We start from the raw sequence: 22,858 nt of genomic DNA, 5'->3' as shown, positions 1-22,858 counted from the left end.
TGATAATAATTGGATTGGATTGGATATGCCTTTATTAGTCTCACAGTGGAGAAATTTACATTATAATTAATTGATTGATTGAATTATTATTATTAATAATAATAATAATAATAATAATAATACGTTTAATTTATAAGCGCCTTTCAAAACTCTCAAGGTCACTTTCCAGTGACAGGACAAGATAGTTAGATAGCTACCTAGCTAGCTATCTAACATATCAATTAGATAGCTACCTAGCTAGCTATCTAACACAACATTATTATTATTGTTATTATTATTATTATTATAATTATTACTATTATCGTCATCACCTATCTATCAGCTGTCTAGCTGGCTATCTACCTATCTATTAGCCATATAGCTACCTAGCTATCTATTAGCCATATAGCTATCTAGCTAGCAAGCTATATGGCTAATAGATAGCTAGATAGCTGATGATAATAATCATAATAACTTAAAAGAGTTAGATAGCTACCTAGCTAGCTAGCTAGGTATCTATAATAATAAGTTAGATAGCTACCTAGCCAGCTATCTAACTTATTATTATTATTTATTATTATTTATTATGATTAAGATTATCATCAGCTATCTATTAACTATCTATTAGCTATCTAGCTGGCTATCTACCTAGCTATCAGCCATATAGCTATGTAGCTATCTATTAGCCATATAGCTAGCTAGCTAGATAGATAATGTATGGCTAATAGATAACTGATAATAATAATCATCATCATCATAATCATAATAATAATGCATTTCATTTATAATTCTGGTGATTATCAATGCTGCAGATTTTTCGCAAGGTGGTCCAAGAAGAAGTTTTGTCATTGACCCCCCCCCGAGGGTCTCCTGCCTGGACTCTGCCTAGCACCCCAAATCGAAAATAAACATGCGATGTGTATGCGGATCATTTTGCAAACAGCCGCTGGCAAGAGTTGCTCCTAGCAGGTGTTTTTTTTTTTTTTTTTTTTGAGGAAGTCGCTTTTGTACACGCTATTCTCCGCCAAAAAATTTGTTCCTGGGAAAGTGTCACAGTTGGCGTGAAGGGACAGCTGGAATCCCCCCACCCCCAGCCCAGGCTCCCCCTCCCAACCACTTATCTTCCCATCATTGGACTGACTTGCCTGTTGCCGTAGCGCGGCAGGGAAAACGCAAAACGGTTTTTGGGGAGGGCAAAAAGGCACACCTGTTGAAATATTAAGAAAAAACAACCATATAAAATCATCGAAAACCACAAAAGATATCCTAGCTGTTGCCTTGTAATTGTAGGTGCTGTTCGCGACCGCCGGAGGGAGCCATTTTCTCTACTGACACCGTTTGAGGACATTTAAAATGGAGGACATTAAAAATACAATCCAGCCAGGAGCAGATTGCAAGTTAGGGAGGGGGGGTGCTTTCCTGATGGAATGTGCAAACAGCGTCGTTGAAGACATTTAGAACAGTTTGGGTCACTCACGAGGGCCACTTTATTAGCTACTCCTACAAAATCTCAAGTTAATAAACAAAAATAAATAGATAGAATTAAAAAAAAAAAACGCCTTCACATCTGTGTAAGCTCTCAGTCGTACAGGAGGTGTCCATCGATGAGAAGGTTTCTTCAGCCGTCGTCTGTATTTATTTGAAGGTGTCCGATGTTTCGCTTCTTATCCAAGAGGCTTCGTCAGCGACCTAAAATTTGCTGGTACCAGCATTTTTTTTTTTTTTTGAAATGCCTTTACAGTTTTTTTTTGTACATTTTTCCAGTGCAGTATTATATTTTCAATCATAACAAATCCCTCAAAAATACTCATCATGCTTAGCGAGGCACCAATCCAACACTCGCTATCTTAACTCATTCGCTGCCATTCACAAATTTATTCGGGAATTGAAACTATGACACAGAGCGCCGTTCCCAAATTTATTCGGGTTTTGTTTTTTTTCATGCTTGGGTGCCGATAAATAATAATAATAATAATAATACATTTCATTTGTAAGCGCCTTTCAAAACTCTCAAGGTCATTTTACAGTCACTAGATCAGTTTTTCTGTGGGTAAGCAGCGGCAGCCACATCACTCAACCCGGAATAACTCAAATAGATCGAAAGCTAGCTAATAAATAGCTAATAGATAGCCAGCTAGCTAATAGATAGCTAGCTGGATTGATAGCTAACAGATAGCCAGCCAGTTAGCTAGCTAATAGCTAGCGAGCCAACTAGCTCGCCAATAGATATCTAATAGATAGCTAGCCAGCTGGATAGATAACAGCTAGCCAGCTAGATAGCCAATAGATAGCCAGCTATTAGCTCTGGTCAGACCTTTGGTAATGTTTTTTTCCCTTCCACAAGGGGGCAACATTGCCCTTTTTTCCATGTTGGCGCTTTGTTCCAGCTTCAGTGCTATATAAACCAATACCTATGTATTGTACTGTATTTTGTACATCTTCCCTGTTTTCAAGCTTAGATAACTCCAGACTAACATAATTTAAGAATTAACTCCTGATGAAAGAAGAGACTCTACGGTTTCTAGCGGCGTATTGAACGTTTATGTAGTCCCAAAACTCAATATTCTGTGGATCCTGGAATGTGAGTGAAAATGACAAAAACCCTGGCTTCTGGACTGGACACATTTTTGCACATCTTCTGGCAGTGATTGAGTTACTTTTTCAGGACCAGATGACAAAGTTCCCCCAACTGGAGCAAAGCGTCAACTGCTTATTCATCACACCGTCCCAAAATTACCTCTTTGGAACTTGTTCCTCCTCCGTTGCCCCGCCCACTCACCAGGAAACGGCCTTTGCTGAATCGGGAGTGGTGGTACGTGGTGGGGGGGGGGGGTCTAAAACTCCACCCGGTAAACTGTGTCAATCCATGTTGACCGGTCTCCGGTAAGGCGCTTGGTTCCGAGCCCGGCTTGTGGAGGTCTTAAAGAGACAGCGTGAGCATCGGTGGCGAGGGCGGGGGGGGGAGGGCGGCCCTGCAGGGTTTTCTGGATCGCGGATCATGCTCGGGTGGTCTCGCATGCTGGATTACCACCACAGTGTCCGCAGAGGAAGGTTCTGGTCTACTTTCTGGATCTTTTTACGGCATCTCGACCCGGAAATTAGCAGCTAGGGGAGTTTTTTGCGTACGCCCCCATCAAATATGATGATCAAGGAGACGTCGTTACGCCGGGACCCTGATCTGAGGGGGGAACTGGCCTTTCTGGCTCGGGGTTGCGACTTTGTCTTGCCGTCGCGCTTCAAGAAAAGACTCAAGTTTTTTCAGCAACAGCAACAGCAGCAGGTTCGTTGATGCAAATGAGCGGCAAGCTAGCGACACCCCCCGAAACGCAAAAGCGATCACAATATGTTGTGTTTGCACCGCTCGTCTCGCATAGGACGTGCCGGGAATGACAAAGTATTCTGAGGCGGATACCAGAAGAGTATTAATAGACGGGAAGCGCAGGAATAGAGTGATAGAATGAACGCGGAGGGTAAAGTGGGGGTGGGGGGAGGCAGTAACAGCTGTCAGGCTCAATACGGGCACTGCGCAAAATGGCCACCGCGTGCTAACAACTTCCTGTATTGTTGTTTTGCCGTATCAAGTGAAGAAGTCTGGATAATTCATGAAAACGGAATGGAGTTCCCATTTTTACCAAAGTACCCCGAATGCACCGCCATCCTTTGATTGTGTCTTTTAATCTTTTTTATCATTTTTATAATTCCAAGCCGCAACACATACGCATCTGCTTCAAAAACAGTGCTGGCATCTTCGTGCTGCCAAAAATGCGCAACCGCTCAGCACAGGCTCCTCCTTGATGAATGTTGGAGGCATCCATTCCACATGATGGACAACACAAAGTGATAAAAAAGAAAACACCGAAAAACGCAAGGCTCGCGAGAGCACTCGCCGACGGTTGCCTACTCGAGCGCCATCGTCATCTCTTGTACGGCGATCGAATCAAGAGGCCGATGGTATGAAATCAGCATTTCGTGTTGTATAATATTTCTTGATTTATTTATCTAGCTAGCTATCTTGCTTGCTAGCTATTTGATACCTATCTCCCTTGCCGGCTATCTAGCTAGCTAGCTATCTAGCCGGCTGGTTAGCGATCTAACTGGCTAGTTATTAGCTATTTATTGGCAAGCTAGCAAGCTTTCTATCTATTTGAGTTACTTCCGGGTTGAGTGAACGCTGGAGCGTGTGGCTGCCGATGCTCACTCACAGAAAAACTTATCCTGTGACTGTAAAGTGACCTTGAGAGTTTTGAAAGGCGCTTATAAATGAAATGTATTATTATATTATTATTATTATTATTATTATTATTAAAAAAGTCAATATTCTGTGGGTCCTCCAATTTGTGTGACAATGACAAAAACCCTGGCACTGGAGTGGACACATTTTTGCACATCTTCTGGCTGTGAACGAGTTAAAACCAAACCAAAAAAAAGAAAAATCTCTTATTTATATTATCCAACTCTTCATTCACTAGTGCCGTCAAACAATGAACATATTTAATCGCAATTAATTTCAGCAAATTCATCGTTAACTCTCAATTAATGATGCGTGCGTGTCTGAGTGGGTGAATTTGCCGAAGAACATCGGAAGGAATGCCGGAACATCTCAAGCAGATCATTCAAGAGTGCAACACATGTCATGCCCATCTCAGGTTGCTCGCGACACCTTCTTAGCGCTTCACGTGTCCGAAAGAATCTCGCTGCGATGACAAGCGCCTCAAATGGACACCGTGTCCCCAGTCAGTCCGAACGAAAATACAAGCATTTGCAATTTCTCACTGTCTCATCTCCTCGTTTCCCTTCAGGTTCAGTTCAAAGCGGAGAAGAAACCCGGCACGCCACCGCCGGCGCCTGCTCAGGCGTCCGCCGCCGTCCCGCAGGCCCCGTCGCAGCGCTCACCAAGCCCTCCCCCAACAGCTCCGGTGTTCGTCACCCCGTCTCCTCCCCCTCCCCCCGCCATCAACATTCCCAGGTTCTACTACCCACGTGGGCTACCCGCCGCCGGCCCGACAGCCAACCACGACGCGGCCATCGCCGCCATCGAAGCGGCCTTTGCTGAATTTGAGGAGGAAAAGGCCGATATTTACGAGATGAGCAAAGTCGCGAAGGTGGGTGTGATCGAACGAACTGAACGGATGAACTGAACTGAACTGAACTGATGAACTGAACGAACGAACCTAACAAAAGAACTGTACGAACAAACGAACGAACTGAATGAAAAAATTGAACTAACGGAACGAACAGAATGAACGGACTAAACGACCAAACGAACTAAATGAATGAACTGAACGGACGAACTTAATGGACGAACTGAATTAACGAACCGAGTTAACGAACTGAGTTAACGAACTGAGTAAACTAACGAACTGAAGAAACTGAACGGACGAACTGAACGGACGAACTGAATGGATGAACTGAACGGACGAACTGAATTAACGAACTGAGTGAACCAACGAACTGAACGAACGAACGAACTGAACGAACGAACTGAACGGACTAACTGAACGGACGAACTGAGTGAACTAACGAAACGAACTAAACTAAACTAACGGACTAACTGAACGGATGAACTGAGTGAACTAACGAAACGAACTAAACTAAACGAACGAACTGAACGAATGAACTGAACGGACGAACTGAACTGAACGAACGAACTGAATGGATGAACTGAACGGACGAACTGAATGGACGAACTGAATTAACGAACTGAGTGAACCAACTAACTGAACGAACGAACTAAACTAACGAACTGAACGGACGAACTGAATTAACGAACTGAGTGAACCAACGAACGAACTAAACTAAACTAACGAACTGAACGGACTAACTGAACGGACGAACTGAGTGAACTAACGAAAAGAACTGAACGAATGAACTGAACGAACGAACTGATCAGACGAACTGACCGGTCGAATTGAACGAACTGAACTGAACGAACGAACTGAATGGACGAACTGAACGAATGAACTGAACGGACGAACTGAACGGACGAACTGAACGGACGTACTGAATGAACAGACCGAACTGAACGAACAAATGAACGAACGAACTTTAAAAAAAAGATCCCCCAAAAAAATCAACACAACATGTTGACTCTTTAAAATTTCCAAAGTGTGAACAACTTTATTTCACCGGGCTTTTCCCCACAGGCGTGCGATTGTCCGCTGTACTGGAAGTCGGCCATGTTCTACGGAGCAGGCGGCGATCGAACGGGCTTCGTTTCGGTTCACTCCTTCGTCGCCACCTGGAGGAAGTACGTTGCATTTGCAGCCGCTTTGGATTGAAGTCCGATCCAATGTTAAAAACCGCTTTGGCGTTCTTGCAGGTTGTTGCACGGTTGCCATGACGACGCCTCAAGGTTTGTTCACCTGCTCGCCAAACCCGGTTGTCAGTACCTGGAGCAGGAGGACTTCATTCCTCTTCTGCAGGTTGGTTGCTTTCTTTTTCGTGGTTTTGTTATATTTTCCTTTCGTACCTTGGAATTTTCCACAACATTAACTTGTTCACAAAAAGAGTTAATTTCTCAATATTTAATCATTTTCATCAGATGTCATTTTCTTTAAAAAAAAAAAAAAAAAAACGGTTTAAATAAAAAAATATTTATAATAAACATTTTTTTTATTGTGGTCAGTTGTAAAAATCTAAATATTTGAAACAAATGTAATCAAATCAATTATTTTTTTGTAAAATAAAGTTATGGTCAATTATAAAAAAATCTAAGTGTGAAAAAAAGTAAGAACATGAAAACAATTTGATAGATTTTTATCATAGATTTGGCTTTTTACAATTTACCGTGATTTTAATATGCCATAATTACATTTTCTGTTCAAAGGGGGCTTTTTTTGTATACATTTTATTAGATTTATTGATTATTTGACCAGTCTTTACATGAAAACATATTTCATGTATTTTTTTTTCTTCCATGTTATATATATGTTAAGTTGTACTCTACTTTGAAGGAATCTCTCGAATAGGTGTTTTGATGACATCATCAAATCTGTGAATTTGTCCTTATTTAGCAACAACAAAACTATTTGTCCTGTTTTATTTTAGGACATCGTGGACACGCATCCCGGACTCACGTTCCTGAAGGACGCACCTGAGTTTCATTCCCGATACATCACAACGGTAATTAAGAAAAAAACACACACACACATTCCTGTTTCAATGGTTTTGTGAGGTCCGGGTAACTCCAGATAAGGAGTGAGGACCACCGTTGCTGAAAAGTTTAGAGAAGAACTAGTGTTACATTTGAACACTAAATGTCACCCCATTTCCTACTTCAACTTCTTTAAAAACAAAGAAACAAAAAGCGGACTTGAAATTGAAATAACAGCAGGAGTGAGGTTTCTGAATGGGTACATTCAAAGTCCTCACCCCTGTAGTGAATTTGGTTAACAAATGAATATATAGACACTCTAGAAGCCTTTAGAATGAAAAACTTGTGAGGACCGGCCAAAATGTCCTCACTTGTCAAAAATGGCCTCACTACGTATGGTATAAAATGTTGGTGGTCCTCACAAGACTAGTCATACAAACTCACACACACACACATTCCATTCGATTCCAAAAACCGCAACGTAACGTCACGCGTGTGATGTGTCAATGTCATGTGTAGCCTTTTCCATGCCCATATTTGGACACTTCCTTCCATGGAGTCCAGTTCACCGGTTTTAGTTTGAAGTCCGTGACACATTAGCCTTATGCTACAAGAACCAGGAAGTGGCTCAGTGTCACATTGTTGGACTTGAACTTCCTTCATGCTGACTAGCGCACACGTATTTATAAATAAATAAATGAGTGAGTAAGTAAATAAGTAAAAACATAAATAAATACATACATACATACATACATACATACATACATACATACAAATATAAATATAAATAAAAAAATTAATAAATTAATTAATAAATAGATAAATACATAAATAATCATACTTATATTTATATTATATGGTATTGTATTTGCCTTTATTAGTCTCGCAGTGGAGAAATTTACATTTCACAGCAGCAAAGTAATGAAAGAAATGAAAGTAGGAAAGCAAAACACAGGAGCTGCTGTAAAGGCAGCCACTCTCGCAGCGCCATCTTGAAGTCAAGAAAACAAAATAACAAATAATATGACAACACAGTCACAGACAGTCATTCAATCTTAAACATTTTCTGCACCTTCTTTGTTGCGTGAAGCAGTTCCACATGAAAGAGGAGACAATCAAAGCGTCCTTTTCACCAGTGAATCGGGGACTTGATGGTGAAATGTGCACGTCTGCTACAAGCTACATGTTGAAATCAAACACAAAGCTGTAGCATCCATTGACAAATAGAGATTGTCTCGCATCTCCCGTCCCACGTAAATCCGCTTCAATTCCAAGCCGCAACACACAGTTCCACATCGCTCCTTTCTCCTCAAAAAATATACAAAAATGGATATCAAATTAAAAAATATTATATTATATCTTATCTTATTTTTAAGGCAGCTATCCTGAAATTAAAAAAAAAAAATACACGAAAAAATGTCACTTAATTTTTAAAATGATTTTTGTGTGCTTTCGGGACATTGTCCATCCGTCGCCGACTCATACACGGACGGCGGACTTAATGGTTCTCGGCGACTGTCCGACAGGTCATCCAGCGGATCTTCTACGTGGTGAACCGTTCGTGGACGGGCCGCATTTCCATGACGGAGTTGCGGCGTAGCAACTTCCTGCAGACGCTGGCGCTGCTGGAGGAGGAAGACGACATCAACCAGATCACCGACTACTTCTCCTACGAGCACTTTTACGTCATCTACTGCAAGTTCTGGGAGCTGGATAGCGACCACGACCTCTACATCGACCACAAGGACCTGGCCCGATACGACGACCACGGTGAGAGAGCCCCATTATTTCAACCATTTTAGCTGTGCAGATAGATGATGCCTTCAGGGACATTTGGACATTATCATGTTGTGACCAAAAGGTGGAAAAAAAATATTTTTGTAGTTTTTTTACACCTTTTTAGTCACCGTTTTTCTATTTTTAGAACCAGATACTTTAGCCAAATAAAGCATTTTTTTAAATTTTCACAATTTTCCACAATTATTTTCGAGTTTTTTAACTGTAGATTTGGTGAGGTTTTTTTAACAGTTGATTATTTTTGTAGTTTTTTTTCACCTTTTTTTTAATCTTCTTTTTTTTTTTTATTATTTTTAGAACCAGACACTTTAGGCAAAAAAAAAACATTTTTTTTCTATTTTCGCCATTTTCCACAATTAATTTTATGTTTCAGAATCTTCAGGACATTTCTTTTCACTAATTAGATTTTTTTTATCATGATGTAATTTTTCTGGCATTTTGCAATTTATGATTTTTTTAAACAAATATAGGTTTTGCTGTGTTTTTTTTTAAATTTTTTTGTATTTTTTGAACTATTGATAATTATTTTTTCATTTTTTTTACATTTTTTATCTTCATTTTTTCAATCACCATTTTGTTTTTTTTTGTTTTTTTACAACCAGATACTTTAGTCAAATCAAGCATTTTTTTTGCTATTTTCCACAATTAATTTTATCTTTCAAAATCTTCGGGGCATTTTTTTTTTTCACTAATTTGATTTTCTTTTCTTTTTTTCACTATATGATTTTTATGGCTTTTCGCACAATGTCTTGGAATGAATTATGATATATTTTTTTAACAAATGTAGGTGTTTCCAGTCTTTTTGTACTAAATTTTCCGCGTTTTTTTAACTGTTAATTATTTTTTTAACTGTTTTTTTAAGGTTTTTTTTTTACCTTTTTAATTTTTTAGTTTTTTTTCACCTTTTTAGTCACCGTTTTGTTTTTTTATTTTTAGAACCAGATACTACTTTCACTTTTTTTCTCACAATGTAATTTTTCTGGCATTTCGCACAATGTCTTGAGATGAATTTATGATTTTTTTTAACAAATGTAGGTTTTTCTGTTTTTTTAACTGTTAATTATTTTTTGAACTGTTGATAATTATTTTTTAGTTTTTTTACACATTTTTTATTTTGTGTTTTTTTTTCAATTTCTTAGTCACCATTTTGTTTTTTATTTTTAGAAACAGATACTTTTGCCAGATAAAGCATTTTTGTCCTATTTTTGCCATTTTCCACAATAAATTTAATTTTTCACAATCTTTGGGGGATTTTTTTTCACTAATTTTATGTTCACTTTTTTTTCCCTATATAATTCTTCTGGCTTTTTGCACAATGTCTTGTAATGAATTTATATATATATATTTTAACAAATGTAAGTTTTCCAATTTTTTTTAACTGTTGATTTTCTGTGTGAATTTCAGTGATGCAAAAACAAAATGGCCGCCTTTGTTTACATGCGACCTCTTCCCTCCTCTCTTAGCGTCCTCCAACCGAATCATCGAGAGATTATTCTCAGGCGCCGTGACACGGTAAGCACTCGACCGCCACGTCGCCGGAACCTCAGACGCCCGTTTTAAACTCGCCGTATGATTGGTCGCCAGAGGCAACGCCGTCCAGAGGGAAGGTCGCATGAGTTACGCCGAGTTCGTCTGGTTTCTCATCTCGGAAGAGGACAAAAAAAATCCCACCAGGTGAAGAAATCAAACGGCAATGTCGCCAAAATCAACCGTCAGCCGTAACGCCGCCGTCGCCGTTTTTCCCGCTAGCATCGAGTACTGGTTCCGCTGCATGGACGTGGACGGCGACGGCGTCCTCTCCATGTTCGAGTTGGAGTATTTTTACGAGGAGCAATGTGAGCGCATGGAGCGGATGGGCATCGAACCGCTGCCCTTTCAAGATTTGCTGTGCCAAATGCTCGATTTGGTCAAACCGGAAAGTCCAGGTAGAGACAAAAAACGCCCCCGTAACACGCAAGATTGATTGTTTTCTTTTTTAATTGTTTTTTGTCCTTCCTGCGTTCAGGCAAAATGACGCTCGGTGACCTGAAGCGATGCCGCATGGCTCACATCTTTTTCGACACGTTCTTCAACCTGGAGAAATATTTGGACCACGAACAGAGAGATCCTTTTGCTGTGCATAAGGTGAGTGCGAAGCATGGGATAATGTTAGATTTGCGGCCATCTTTTTTTTGTTTGTTTGTCTATGATAAGGAGACCCACCAAAAAAAAAAAATCAGTAAGTCGGCCATTTTGGTTCTCAGTACCCATTTTAGTTTGGGGGTACACTTGGGACACCTTTAAAAATAGTGAATTTTAACTTTTGTCTATTATGCTCACATCTGTCACGAGTAGACCCACAAAAAAGTAGCCGTGTCCCAAAAGACACAAGTCAGCCATTTTAGTTCACAGCGCCCATTTTGGATCAAGGATGTTTGAAAGCCGTTTGACCCTCCAACACGAAAACTTTGAATGTCTATCAAGAGTAGACCCACAAAAAAAGGCTGTCGGCTATTTTGATTCTCAGTACCCATTTTAGCTTAATGACACACAAAAAAAGCCATTTCCTAAAAGACACAAAAACTTTGAATATCTATCATGATTAGACCCACAAAAAATGTCATCCATTTTGCTTTTAAGGGTCCATTTTCGCTGGGTCCCACACTTGAGATGCTTCCCAAAAATACAGAATCTTAAATTGGACTAGGCAACATGAAACCAAATTTATCATGAGTAGACCCACAAAAAAAATGCCATTTCCCAAATGTCAGCCATTTTAGTTCAAAGTACACATTTTGGATCAAGGATGTTCGAAACCCGTTTGACCCTGCAACATGAAAACTTTGCTTTTTTATCAAGATTAGACCCACAAAAAAATCACCAAAAAAGCTCAAGAAGACGGGATGTCAGCCATTTTGATTCTCAGTACCCATTTTAGCTTCATGGCACAAAAAAAAGCCATTTCCCAAAAGACACGAAAACTTCGAATATCTAACATGAGTAGACCCACAAAAAAATGTCATCCATTTTGGTTCCAAGTGCCCATTTTAGCTTGGTAACATCCTTGAGATGTTTTCGGAAAATACAGAATCTTCAATTGACTAGGCTACATGGAACCAAATTTATCATGAGTAGACCCACCCAAAAATAAATAAATAGCCATTTCTCAAAAGCCACAAATGTCACAAAATGTCACTTCTCCGACGTTTATTTTATTCTCGTGATTAACCATCCAGTGGCTTATCAAATCTCATGTGGCCCTTCCAGGACCTCGACAGCGACGGTCCCGAGCCCTCCGACTGGGATAAATACGCCTCGGAGGAGTACGAGATCCTGGTGGCGGAGGAGACGGCCAACGAGCAGATACACGAAGGGTACCAAAAAAATATTTTTTTTCCCAATCCCAAGTATCGTCTGCTCAGCTCGCTCACATGCTCCAATTTGATTCCAGATCATTTGAGGAGGACTACGAGCTGGATGATCTCCAGGTTCCAACTGAGATCGGGAATAAGATGGAAAAACTGGTCATCTCGGATCTGACGGGGTGAAAAAAAATGGCCTTTTTTCAAAATTTTGGGATGGACGCACACGCGGTTGGACATAAAAAAAAAAAGAATTAGGACATCCGTTTTATGATGCAGATTTTTTTATTATTTTTTTTGGTCACGTGTGGACTTGCAACTCACAACAGCCAAGGGGTGGGAGGTCATTTGTTTGAATGAAACTTTACGACTATCATGCACATAGACAATCACATGACATGGAAAAGCAGCATGTAGATTGACTCATTTTGAAATCAAAAAGCAAGTTGACATTTTTAATAACTGTTTGGGAAAAAATGGGAGGGAAAAGTTTGTCGCAGGACAAGCGTTCGGATTTATTAATTTTTTGGGAGGTCACAAAAGATGGCAAAGTATCTTGTCACAAAAATGAGTTTTTTTTCCTTTTTTTTTTTTACAAAAAAAAAATCTTTAAATCTTCACAAATATATATATATATATATTTTTTTTTTTTTTTTTGCAAAACATCTCACCAAAAATCTGTTGCCATGCAAAAAAAAAAATGTATTTAAATATTCCGGCAAAGTCAAATATGGCCATCGGGGGAAAGTTTTTTTACCGGTCAGTAAAGCAATTTTAGAGGAATATTTCAAGTGTTTCAGCATAACTATTTTCGTCAATGTTTTTGTATCAGTGAACGTTTTTCATCTGATTTGCATGTTTGATCTGATTTTGGGAGTTATTTATTTTGTCGTGTAAAACAAAAAATTTTTTTTTTTCAACCGCGCAAGTAAAAAAAAAAAGAGTTTTGCTCAACTTTTTGCATGAATATTTTTTTTTTTTTTTTTTTTTTGACAATTTTACTAAAATTAATACTTTCTTGAAAGGACAACCGACGCCTCCGGACAAGTTGTGACCATAATTTGTAAAATACGCTCAGTAGAAGTCATTTGAAGTGATTTGACAAAGATTCCAGCGCGTATAGCTAGATTTTACCTTTTAAGACTCAGGCTGAATATTCAGGAAGTCTTGTTTTTGAGTTGGTGACGATACCTACTGTGACGTCACGGAAGGAACGCCCCTGACCGAGAAAGCAACACACAATGCATTTTGGTTGCTTTGTTTGGTCTGAAAACTTCGTGTTGATCCGCGTTAATGGTGAGATTAGAAGGAAAACACATAAATAACGCCACGGTGAATCGTTGTGTGTTGCACCAAGACTACTATTTGATACTAGTTTACACAAATTCCCAGCAGACAAATCAGCCCATTTCCAACGGAGCTTGTGCGCCATCTTGTGCATTTTCTGGGCGCTACATTGGAGTCCAGACGGCTCGAATTGATACGAAAGGACTCCTTTAATTGATTGCAAACATGTATGCTTTCCTCTTCAGAACTCTTTGAATCATATTCATAACTGGATGAGTAACAAGAAAGCATCTTCTCCAAATTTGAAGCCATTGTTTTAATTCTCGAACAAGGCAAGACGTCTTGGCGTGACGTCACGCACAAGGGGGCGGGACCTTCTGAAACTGTCCACTTCCAGGTTCAATTTGAAGTCGTTTTTGGACACTTTAAGTCATTTTTATTGTTTTTTTTTTTTTTTTTTGCATTTGACTAGAAATATCATCCTGTGTGTTTTGGGTATTTTAGATGCTATAAAACATTTTTCTGATGTCAGTTAGGAAACCAAAAAGTGGTGTCGGTTGTCCTTTACAAAATACCTCCCCCCCCCCATTTTTTTATAGAACTTCCAAATATTCTTGTAATTTTTTAACAATTTCTGTGCGACTTTAGACGTGCATTATTTTGCATTTTCAACAAAATGTCTCATTTTTTTTCTCTAAAATTTGCCCAAAACGCATTTTCTTCCTAATAAATTTTTGCACGACTTTAAGAAATCCTTTGATAAATTCTAAGGTTAATCAATAGCATTTTTTTTCCAACCAATAACTCTCTTTCTTTTATCTTTGTTAATTTGTTTGTTGCCAAAGAAATGTATTTCAATGTTTGCTTTTATTTTCGAAGGTCTTCTTTACGACTTTATTTCATGATTTACACCCGCATAGCCTTCACGTAGCTAACCGAAATATCCTAAACAGAGCACTCGGTATATTAGCAGCTTTAAAAATATTTATATCTATTTTTTTTTTTTTTTTTTTTTTTTTTTTTTTTTATGGTGCGGGTGACCCCAAATCTGTGTTCAATGAGTATCAAGTATTAGGACTCAAATTTCAATTTAATGAACAAGCCGTGTGTGTGTGTAAATATGCCTTTTTTTTGTAAGAGTTCTAATCCTCAACGCGACACGATGCAGCTAATATAAAGCTAATAAAATATTTTTGTTGCTTTATATATAAAATATGAAGCAGCAAAAACAGTTATTGTTGGGTTTGAAAAACATAAAATAAAATAATTGACATGTGATTGATTTATTTAGAGAGTGTGCAGGTGTGTGTAACGTTTTGTAGCCACTGTAAATGTGCCTGGCTGTGTCTTTTATTGAAGTGTATCAATAACATTATTATAGTAATAATACGAATAACAAGAAGCCATTGTCAATGTTTTTGTTTTGTTTTTATTTCAGTGCAGTGCCACTGTGTGGCTCAGATTCAATTATGTTGAGTGTGTGCGTTTTTTTGTGTGTGTGTGTTCCAGACAATCATGACGAGTCCCAACACACAAGCCATGTCGGTACTTTTATTTTGAAACTACTCTGATAGGAAGTGAGCAAGTTTTTATCTTGGATGAGCTTCCTCTCGTCAGGTTTTGTGCTACCTTTGTTGTTATTTTCTGGCATCGGCTGTTTGGTCTGAAATTTGACACGTTCAAATAAAGGATTTGCTAGCAAACGAAAGAAGATGTTTGACTGAAAAGAAGCTGAGAGCAAAAGTAACAGCAGGAGAAGTGCAGCTTGTGATTCAAATAATGTGTGGTGGCATGTAATTCAAAATAAAAGAGAAAAAATATAGAACATAAAAATGTTTTTGCTTCAAAAGAGAGAAATTCTACGTTTAAAAAGTAACAAAAACATTGGGGGGCAGCAGAATTATAAACATTTATTCTGTGTGAAATCTGGTGTCAGTTGTCTCATTTTTTAACTGTTTGCACTGCTCTATTTTTTAAGCAAAGAGATTTTTTTTTATATATTTTTTCTCATCATTTATTTCCAAAATTCCACGCTGCGACACATTTTTATGATCGTTGTATTGAAATCTTAGTGTTTTTTAATAGAAAAAAACAATCACATTTTTCATGATATGAAATGGTTTCCCTTTTTTTTTTAATTTTCGCACAAACTACACATTCTCCTGTTACATTTTTGAAAGTCTTTGATTATTTGCTCGACCTTGGTCAGTTCATTGGTTTTACTGGAATAAGGTCAACCAAAAAAAAAAAGATTGTGCGTGCGTGCGTGCGTGCGTGCGTGTATGTGTGTGTGTGTGTGTGTGTGTGTGTGTGTGTGTGTGTGTGTGTGTGTGTGTGTGTGTGTGTGTGTGTGTGTGTGTGTGTGTGTGTGTGTGTGTGTGTGTGTGTTAGTGATGGGAATTCTGGCTCCTTTCACAGAGCTTTTTCTTTTGGATCGGCTCACTAAAAAGATCCGACTCTTTTGGCTCCAAAATGGCTCTTCAATATTTTTTGTTGCTTAAATTAATTAACTACCAAAAATCAGGTAAAAAAATGTGAAAAACATTGCTCATGTAAAAAAAAATACAACTATATCAAATATTTTTATTTATATGGCTTTATATATATATAGATATATGTGCACAGAGAGCATTCACTAACTTTAGCTTTCCCTGTGGTTTGATGATCAGCTGTCACTAATTTGCTTTTCATACTAATAACGCTATAATACAAACTAGTAAAAATGACAATAATCGAATAATAATTTGTCCACTATGCCCGTCTAAACTGATCTAATAGAAGGGGGGATTAAAAGTCGTCTCCCATTTCCGGCTCCTTCTTGGGAGCCGGTTCTAAAAACCGGCTCGTTCGCGAACGACACATTACTAGTGCGTGTCAATGTGTGTGTCGCTCCCCACCAGCTTCTCAGGCCGTTGCAGTGGCAAAGTCGCCCAAGCACCAGGAAGTGGTAAGCGTGGCACATTGTTGCTTGTTCTCCCCACAGTCGTCGTCACGTTCACCCACTTCCTGCTCTCACACAAACACACACACCCGGCCGGCCGGCCGAGGACATTCCGCCTTTGGGGTGTGGGGGGGTTTGTCTGGCTAAGGGGGCAGTTTGTTCTGGGTGACGCCGTTTCGTGGAATTCTGAGAGGAAATTTTGGGTGTGATTCATTGAAGATCTTCGAAGAGTCATTCATGAGAAATTAAGGGGGAAATTTTGAAGAATGGTGTGTGTGTGTGTGTGTGCGCGCGCTTGCGTGTTTAAAAATTGCGTGAGAGACCCGTTTCCTGGTTTTGGTCATGTGACATTCACAAGTTGAGCTGTGATTGGTCGTTACCTGAGCAGCTGTGATGTCATCGTATAACAAAATGGTTGCCCATCTAAGACGATAAAAACACACAATTCTAACCCAAAGTACTTTTTTTCACTGTAGTGGCAACACATATACGTGTAAAAACATTTAATTGACTTCACCAGCCCTTAAAAGGCACCCCTTCTGATATTTTCACGCGTTCAACTGTCGTTATGTCAACGAAGGTAAACAGTGACGTCACAGTCGATCGATGACATCGTCTTTCCACGAACGGAAGCAACAGGTGAGAAGCTTCAAGACTGGAAAAAAAAAATAGACTCAAAAATATGGCCGAGAGGCAAAGAGCGAGACAAGCTCGCTCTTGTACGACTCTTTTGAAGTTAAAAAGAAAAATCAAATTCCATCGTTTTTGTGTACGCGCACGCGCAGTTACGAGCGTCTTATCGTCGTCCATCGGTACTCCGTCTCGGTTCCTGATAGACAAAACACGCACGCAGATGCACACCGCTGAGACTTTGAGCACGCCGTCAAGTGGAAAAACCGCTGTGGCAACTTTGCTTTCTTTCGGCTGAAAAAAAAGAAGATGCACGGTCGTTTTCTTTCACGTTGAGGAGCGCGTTACCTTTCGTTTAGGATTACCAGCAGAGGTCCCACTCCTCCACCACCACCATAATAATAATAATAATAATAATAATAATAATAATACTTCATTTCATTTCGAAGCACCTTTCAAAACTCTCAAGGTCACTTTACAGTCACAGGATCAGTTTTTCTGTGGGTGAGCAGTGGCAGCCACACACGCCAGCGTTCACTCAACTAATAGCTAGTCAGCTAGATAGCTATCCAGCGGGCTAGAGAGATAATAGATAGCTAGCTAGATAGCCATCGAGACAGACAGACAACAGAGAGCTAATAGAAAATAAGTAGCAAATAGATAGCAAATAGCTAGCTAGCTAGGCGTTCAACGTTCATTCAACCTGAAATAACTCAGATGGAAAGCGAGCCAGCTAGCTAATAGCTATCTAGCTAGCTAGATAATTAGCCATATAGCTAATAGCTAGTCGGCTAGATAGCTATCCAGTGGGCCAGAAAGATAATAGATAGCTAGCTAGATAGCCATCGAGACAGACTGAAAACAGAGAGCTAATAGAAAATAAGTAGCAAATAGATAGCAAACTAGCTAACTAGGCGTTCATCGTTCACTCAATCTGGAATAACTCAAATAGATAGAAAGCGAGCCAACTAGCTAGTATAAGTGTGTACGTCTTTTTCACATACTTGTAGCATCTTCCATTTGCAATCAAAGTGTGCTGTTTGCAATTATTTACATTTTTGCGAAAATGGCTGTCACTGCTCACCCGCACAAAAAAATCCTGTGACTGTAAAGTGGCTTTGAGAGTTTTGCAAGGCGCTTAAAAATTAAATGTATTATTATTATTATTATTATTATTATTATTAATATGTTTTACATGTGGGAGCCGCTCGGTGGTCGAGTGGTTAGCATGTCGACCTCACCATGCCGGGCTGCAAGGTTCGATTCTGCCAAAACAGGGCTTAAAACATGTCCGACATCAAACATATTGGCATTTTTTCCGCCTAATATATAGCACGGCTGAGAAAATCTTGATCTTCAACTCAAAAGCTGTGCTGAACTCAATGACAAAAGCCATGCAACGCTGCCACCTTCTGGCAATGTGCGTGTGTGCTCTTTCCAAGGCTGAACATGAGGTTATGCTTGTTGGCGCTAACTGTAGCTAACCTTAAAGTTGAAGGTTTTCAGATGTCATCTGACAATGATCTTTGCAGCGAATGGAATTTCATTTTCAACTTCCTGACATCCACCCCACCCCCAATCTTCTCCCCCCCCCTTCCTTAAAAACGTCTCGGGGTTCCACCGGCGGCTATTTACTTGGCGGAGCCTGTGGAATGTGCACCCAGGTTTGCCAGAAGAGAAAAATCCACAAATGAGGGGCAACGAGTCTATTTGGCTCGAAAAAGCCAGCGAGGGAAACAAGTTTGATCTCTCAACACTTGACTTTAACTCATTCATTGCCATTCACAAATTTCTTCGCGAATTAAAAATAGGACGAAGAGCGCCAGCCCCCAATTCGGGTTTTGGTTTTTCTTGTTTGGGTGCTGATAAAACGCTGGCCAGACCTCTGGCAATCTGTTTTTACCTTCCACAAGGGGGCAGTATTTCCCTTTATTTCCGTTTTAAATAATAATAATAATAGTAATAATAATAATAATACCAATACTCATACTCATACTCAAACTCAAACTCAAACTAATACTAATAATAATAATAATAATAATAATAATAATAATAATAATAATAATAATAATAATAATAATACTACTACTACTACTACTACTACTACTACTACTACTACTAATAATAATAATAATAATAATACATTTCATTTATCAGCACCTTTCAAAACTCTCAAGGTCACTTTACAGTCACAGGATCAGTTTTTCTGTGGGTGAGCAGCGGCAGCCACATGCGCCAGCGTTCACTCAACCGGGAATAACTCAAATAGATGAAGTTAGCTAGCTAGCTAATATGTAACTAACAGCTAGCTAGCTGGTTAGCTAGTTAGACAGCTAGGAATTAACTCTTTTTTTTCCTGATGAAAGAAGAGGATCTAAGGTTTATTACGCTACATTGAATGTTTATGTCGTCCTAAAACTCAATATTCTGTGGGTCCTGGAATTCCAGTGACAATGACAAAAACCCCGGCACTGGATTGGACACAATTTTTGCACATCTCTGGCAGCGAATGAGTTCATTGATTAAAAGTCTATCTATTGTTTCATTGAGGCGCATTATTTAAAAATAGGTTAATAGCATCATTGAATCATCATAGCATCAAAAGGAAAAATGATGAAAAAACATCCAGGTTGTTTCCCTTCTATTGTGTGCTATATTTTGTTTAACATTTCCATGATTGCAAATTATCTTTTTTTTTCATCGCGCACACACACACACACACAGCAGATTGTTATTCTATTTTTATAAATGCATGTTTCATTTGATATTTTTCTTTCTTTTTTATTTATTTATTGCCTCTTTTGTATTGCATGCCTTTTAGCAACAAAATAACTCGATCCAAATCGGGACAGGCGGAGCAACTTTTTGCTTTTGCGCCTTTAAACTGTGCATTACGGTAAAGAGTGGGGCGGGCTCTGGCCTTCCATGTGCGTGGCGCGTTTGATTGACATGGCGGAGCCTCGATCGCACTAGTCCGCGTCGCGCCGCGCCAGCAGACAGGCGAGCAGGCAGGCAGGCGAACTCCGGAGCCTGGGAATTTTAAAAAATATTTCACACAGACAGACAGAGACAGACAGAGATAGAGAGAGAGAGACAGCCCGCCATCATCACCAAGACGAAACGAGAAAGACAGCCGAACGTCGCCGTCTCATCTCCACGTTGTTTCATTCGCAGCGAGGTGAGTTTCGACACTTTCGAAACAATGGAAGCCATGTTGGAGAGGGAAACTTTTTGATAAAGTGCGAGCGTGCGTGTGTGTGTGAGTGATTGAGTAAGCAAATGAGTGTGTGTGTGTGCGCGTGTTTGTGTGTGTGTGTTGGTCGCGCTGACGCCGGCAGTCTGAGCCACTTGGCCAGCGGCGTCCAAAAAAAAAGTTGAGCGGAAAAAAGTGGAACTTTTTTCGATGCGTTCAAGCGCCGCTGAAAAGTGCGTCAAAAGTAGCAACTTTTTCTCGAAACAAAATGTCCGAATGTTGTTTTTTTTTTTTTTGCTGACTTTGGTTTTGGATGGAGCTTGAGCAACGGGAGGACAAACTTCAACCTAGGCTGCTAAATCTCTGTATCGCTTTGCTTTGCCTTTCGAAAGTCAACAATCCTCGTCGAAGATGCTGACGAGGCGAACTAGCTTGTTTCGCTGCAATTGACTTTTTTCCCCCTCTTTCTTTTCTTTTAAAGAAAGTTTCTCGCAACTTGGCTTAAAATACTCGTGTATCGCCCCACAAATAACTCAACCCCCCCCCCGCCATTTAAAACAAATCCTTCTGACTTATATCAATATTTATAGAGATATGATGTAGCCTTGTGTGTTGCGTTTGAGTCATTTTATGCATTTTCTTCCTCCCCCTGCACAATGAGGCGTTGAGGGAAGGGGAAAAAAAAGTCTCCACTCCAGCAGATCCTAGCATTCCTTCCAGCCAGCCTCCCTCTCTCTCTTTTTTTTTTTGCCTCCACCTCTCAGAAACGACTACGTGTCTGTTTGTGCACCAACACATCTATCAATCTGTCTAAGCCACGTCTTTCTCATTTTTTCCCCCTCATTCCCATGCTTTTTTTGGGGGGGCGGGGGGGGGGGGGTCCAAAAGTTTTGAAGTCAATGTAAAAATCTTAAATGTCTGTTTGGTTTGATGGTGAGTTTGGAATCTGTCTTATCTATCAATGGCAAGCCCCCCCCCCTCCCGCCACCTATAGACCCCCTCCCCCTTGAGCTAATCTTGCTAAATAGTGGACTCTGGATCTCGGGGGCACGTTGGAGAAAAGAAATGTCAAGCACACGTACACATTTTGTCAGTGCAGAAAGAGAAGGAGGAGAAATCTGATCCCAAATAGATGACGTCAAATGACATTCCTTTGGTGCAAGGCTGATGTGGCCGATTTTTTTTTCTTTTTCAATGCTGAGGACGAAAATAGGGGGCCAGGGTGGGAGCCATGATGTAACAAGGTGATCATTTTTTTCTCCCTGCGTGAATGTTTTTACACAGAAAATGGTCGTCGCTAAGCTGATAAAAAAAAAATACATAAACCCTGATAAAAATTACGTTATTCTGATTTTATTTTGCAAATGTCAAACTCAGAAAACTGGGGAGGTCTGCGTTTTTTTTTTAAACTCTGAGTCATCAACTAATCCCCCCAAAAAAATTACATGCAAACAGGGTCGGATATATCGATAGTCCCGGTTATATCGATATTTTTTCAGACTCCCTTGAATATCGATATAACGAGACTTTACTGTATATATATATATATATATATATATATATATATATATATATATATATATATATATATATATATATATATATATATATATATATATATATATATATATATATATATAGTGATACCATGGTTTTCAACCATAATCCGTTTCAGAAACCTGTCCGAAAACCGATTTGTTCAAAAACCGAAACAGCACTTTCCATTAAAATCAATGTAAAAAATCTTAATCCGTTCAAAATCTAGAAAACAACTTTTTAACTATTTCATCGCATAAACCGGATAAAAACTTAATAATAGAGCAGGTCATGTGTAAAATTCTATAAAACCAAACTTATTTTCACAAATGTTTAACATCAACATTAACATCTGTACATAAAAATCTCTCTATCTTTCTGCCACGGGGCATGTTGGCACCTATCTCAGCTGCCTTTGGGTAAACACAGGGCACACTAACTTTTCAAACCATCCTCTGCGTGCTTTAAAATCATTCAGGAGATTTTAAGCAAATATGTCAGCATTTTCACAAAAATAAAACAACAACAATATTAATGCGTCGGTCAGGAAGTGACGTATAAGGAAGCGGAGGGTAGTCGAGTGATGCATTCAGGTGCACTCAGTTTGGTTGAGAACCAAATTTCGGTTGTACACCGGGGCATAAAAAATCGGACATTTTTGCTTGAAAACCGAATGGGATGAGAACCGAGACGTTTGACTGTATACTTAACTCTATTTTCCTTGAGGTGGTGCTTGTAGAGCGACATTTGATGGTATTTTTTTTTTGTGGTACCTGTTTGGAAAAATGTGAAACACGACTGACGTCGACAGTCAAAAAACGCGCCTCACCTTTTGCCACGTGCACTCAGTGTAACGAATGTCACCGCAGTATATTTGGCCCTTGGGGGGTCCACATTTGACTTCATGCCTGATTTCGCATCGCCGTTGCCATGATGTAAAGACCCCCTGCCCTCACCCCCACCTCATGTTTTCTTGATGTTAAGCCTCGGCGGCCTTTGCGTTTCAGCACCCCCAGAATGTAAACAAAGCATCCCGAACCGCTGAGCAGATGAGGGTCAGG

The 22,858-nt window shown here is 39.5% G+C and overlaps 2 protein-coding genes across 3 annotated transcripts in view; both read left to right on the top strand.

Annotated features, from left to right (window-relative positions):
• Nucleotides 1-15,422, top strand: part of ppp2r3a (protein phosphatase 2, regulatory subunit B'', alpha) — a 42,597-nt gene extending 27,175 nt beyond the window's left edge. For both annotated transcript variants that reach the window (XM_089005155.1, XM_089005154.1), the window contains 11 exons: nucleotides 4,779-5,081; nucleotides 6,123-6,226; nucleotides 6,299-6,401; nucleotides 7,027-7,101; nucleotides 8,599-8,842; nucleotides 10,333-10,381; nucleotides 10,454-10,543; nucleotides 10,619-10,794; nucleotides 10,875-10,993; nucleotides 12,116-12,222; nucleotides 12,300-15,422. In XM_089005155.1, coding sequence (XP_088861281.1) covers nucleotides 4,779-5,081; nucleotides 6,123-6,226; nucleotides 6,299-6,401; nucleotides 7,027-7,101; nucleotides 8,599-8,842; nucleotides 10,333-10,381; nucleotides 10,454-10,543; nucleotides 10,619-10,794; nucleotides 10,875-10,993; nucleotides 12,116-12,222; nucleotides 12,300-12,396 — 1,467 coding nt within the window. In that variant the 3' untranslated portion in view covers nucleotides 12,397-15,422. The remainder of the gene's footprint in view (nucleotides 1-4,778; nucleotides 5,082-6,122; nucleotides 6,227-6,298; nucleotides 6,402-7,026; nucleotides 7,102-8,598; nucleotides 8,843-10,332; nucleotides 10,382-10,453; nucleotides 10,544-10,618; nucleotides 10,795-10,874; nucleotides 10,994-12,115; nucleotides 12,223-12,299) is intronic.
• Nucleotides 15,423-20,078: 4,656 nt separating this feature from the next.
• The window catches only part of fndc3ba (fibronectin type III domain containing 3Ba), an 83,249-nt gene continuing 80,469 nt past the window's right edge, over nucleotides 20,079-22,858 (top strand). Inside the window, exon 1 of the mRNA XM_089004673.1 lies at nucleotides 20,079-20,246. The gene's annotated coding sequence lies outside the window, so the exon portion shown is untranslated. The remainder of the gene's footprint in view (nucleotides 20,247-22,858) is intronic.

Source organism: Hippocampus bargibanti, linkage group LG09 (genome assembly GCF_051943395.1).
Source record: "Hippocampus bargibanti isolate YZ-2025 linkage group LG09, ASM5194339v1, whole genome shotgun sequence".
Taxonomy (NCBI): Eukaryota; Metazoa; Chordata; class Actinopteri; order Syngnathiformes; family Syngnathidae; genus Hippocampus; species Hippocampus bargibanti.
This window is presented reverse-complemented; position numbering and strand designations above follow the sequence as displayed.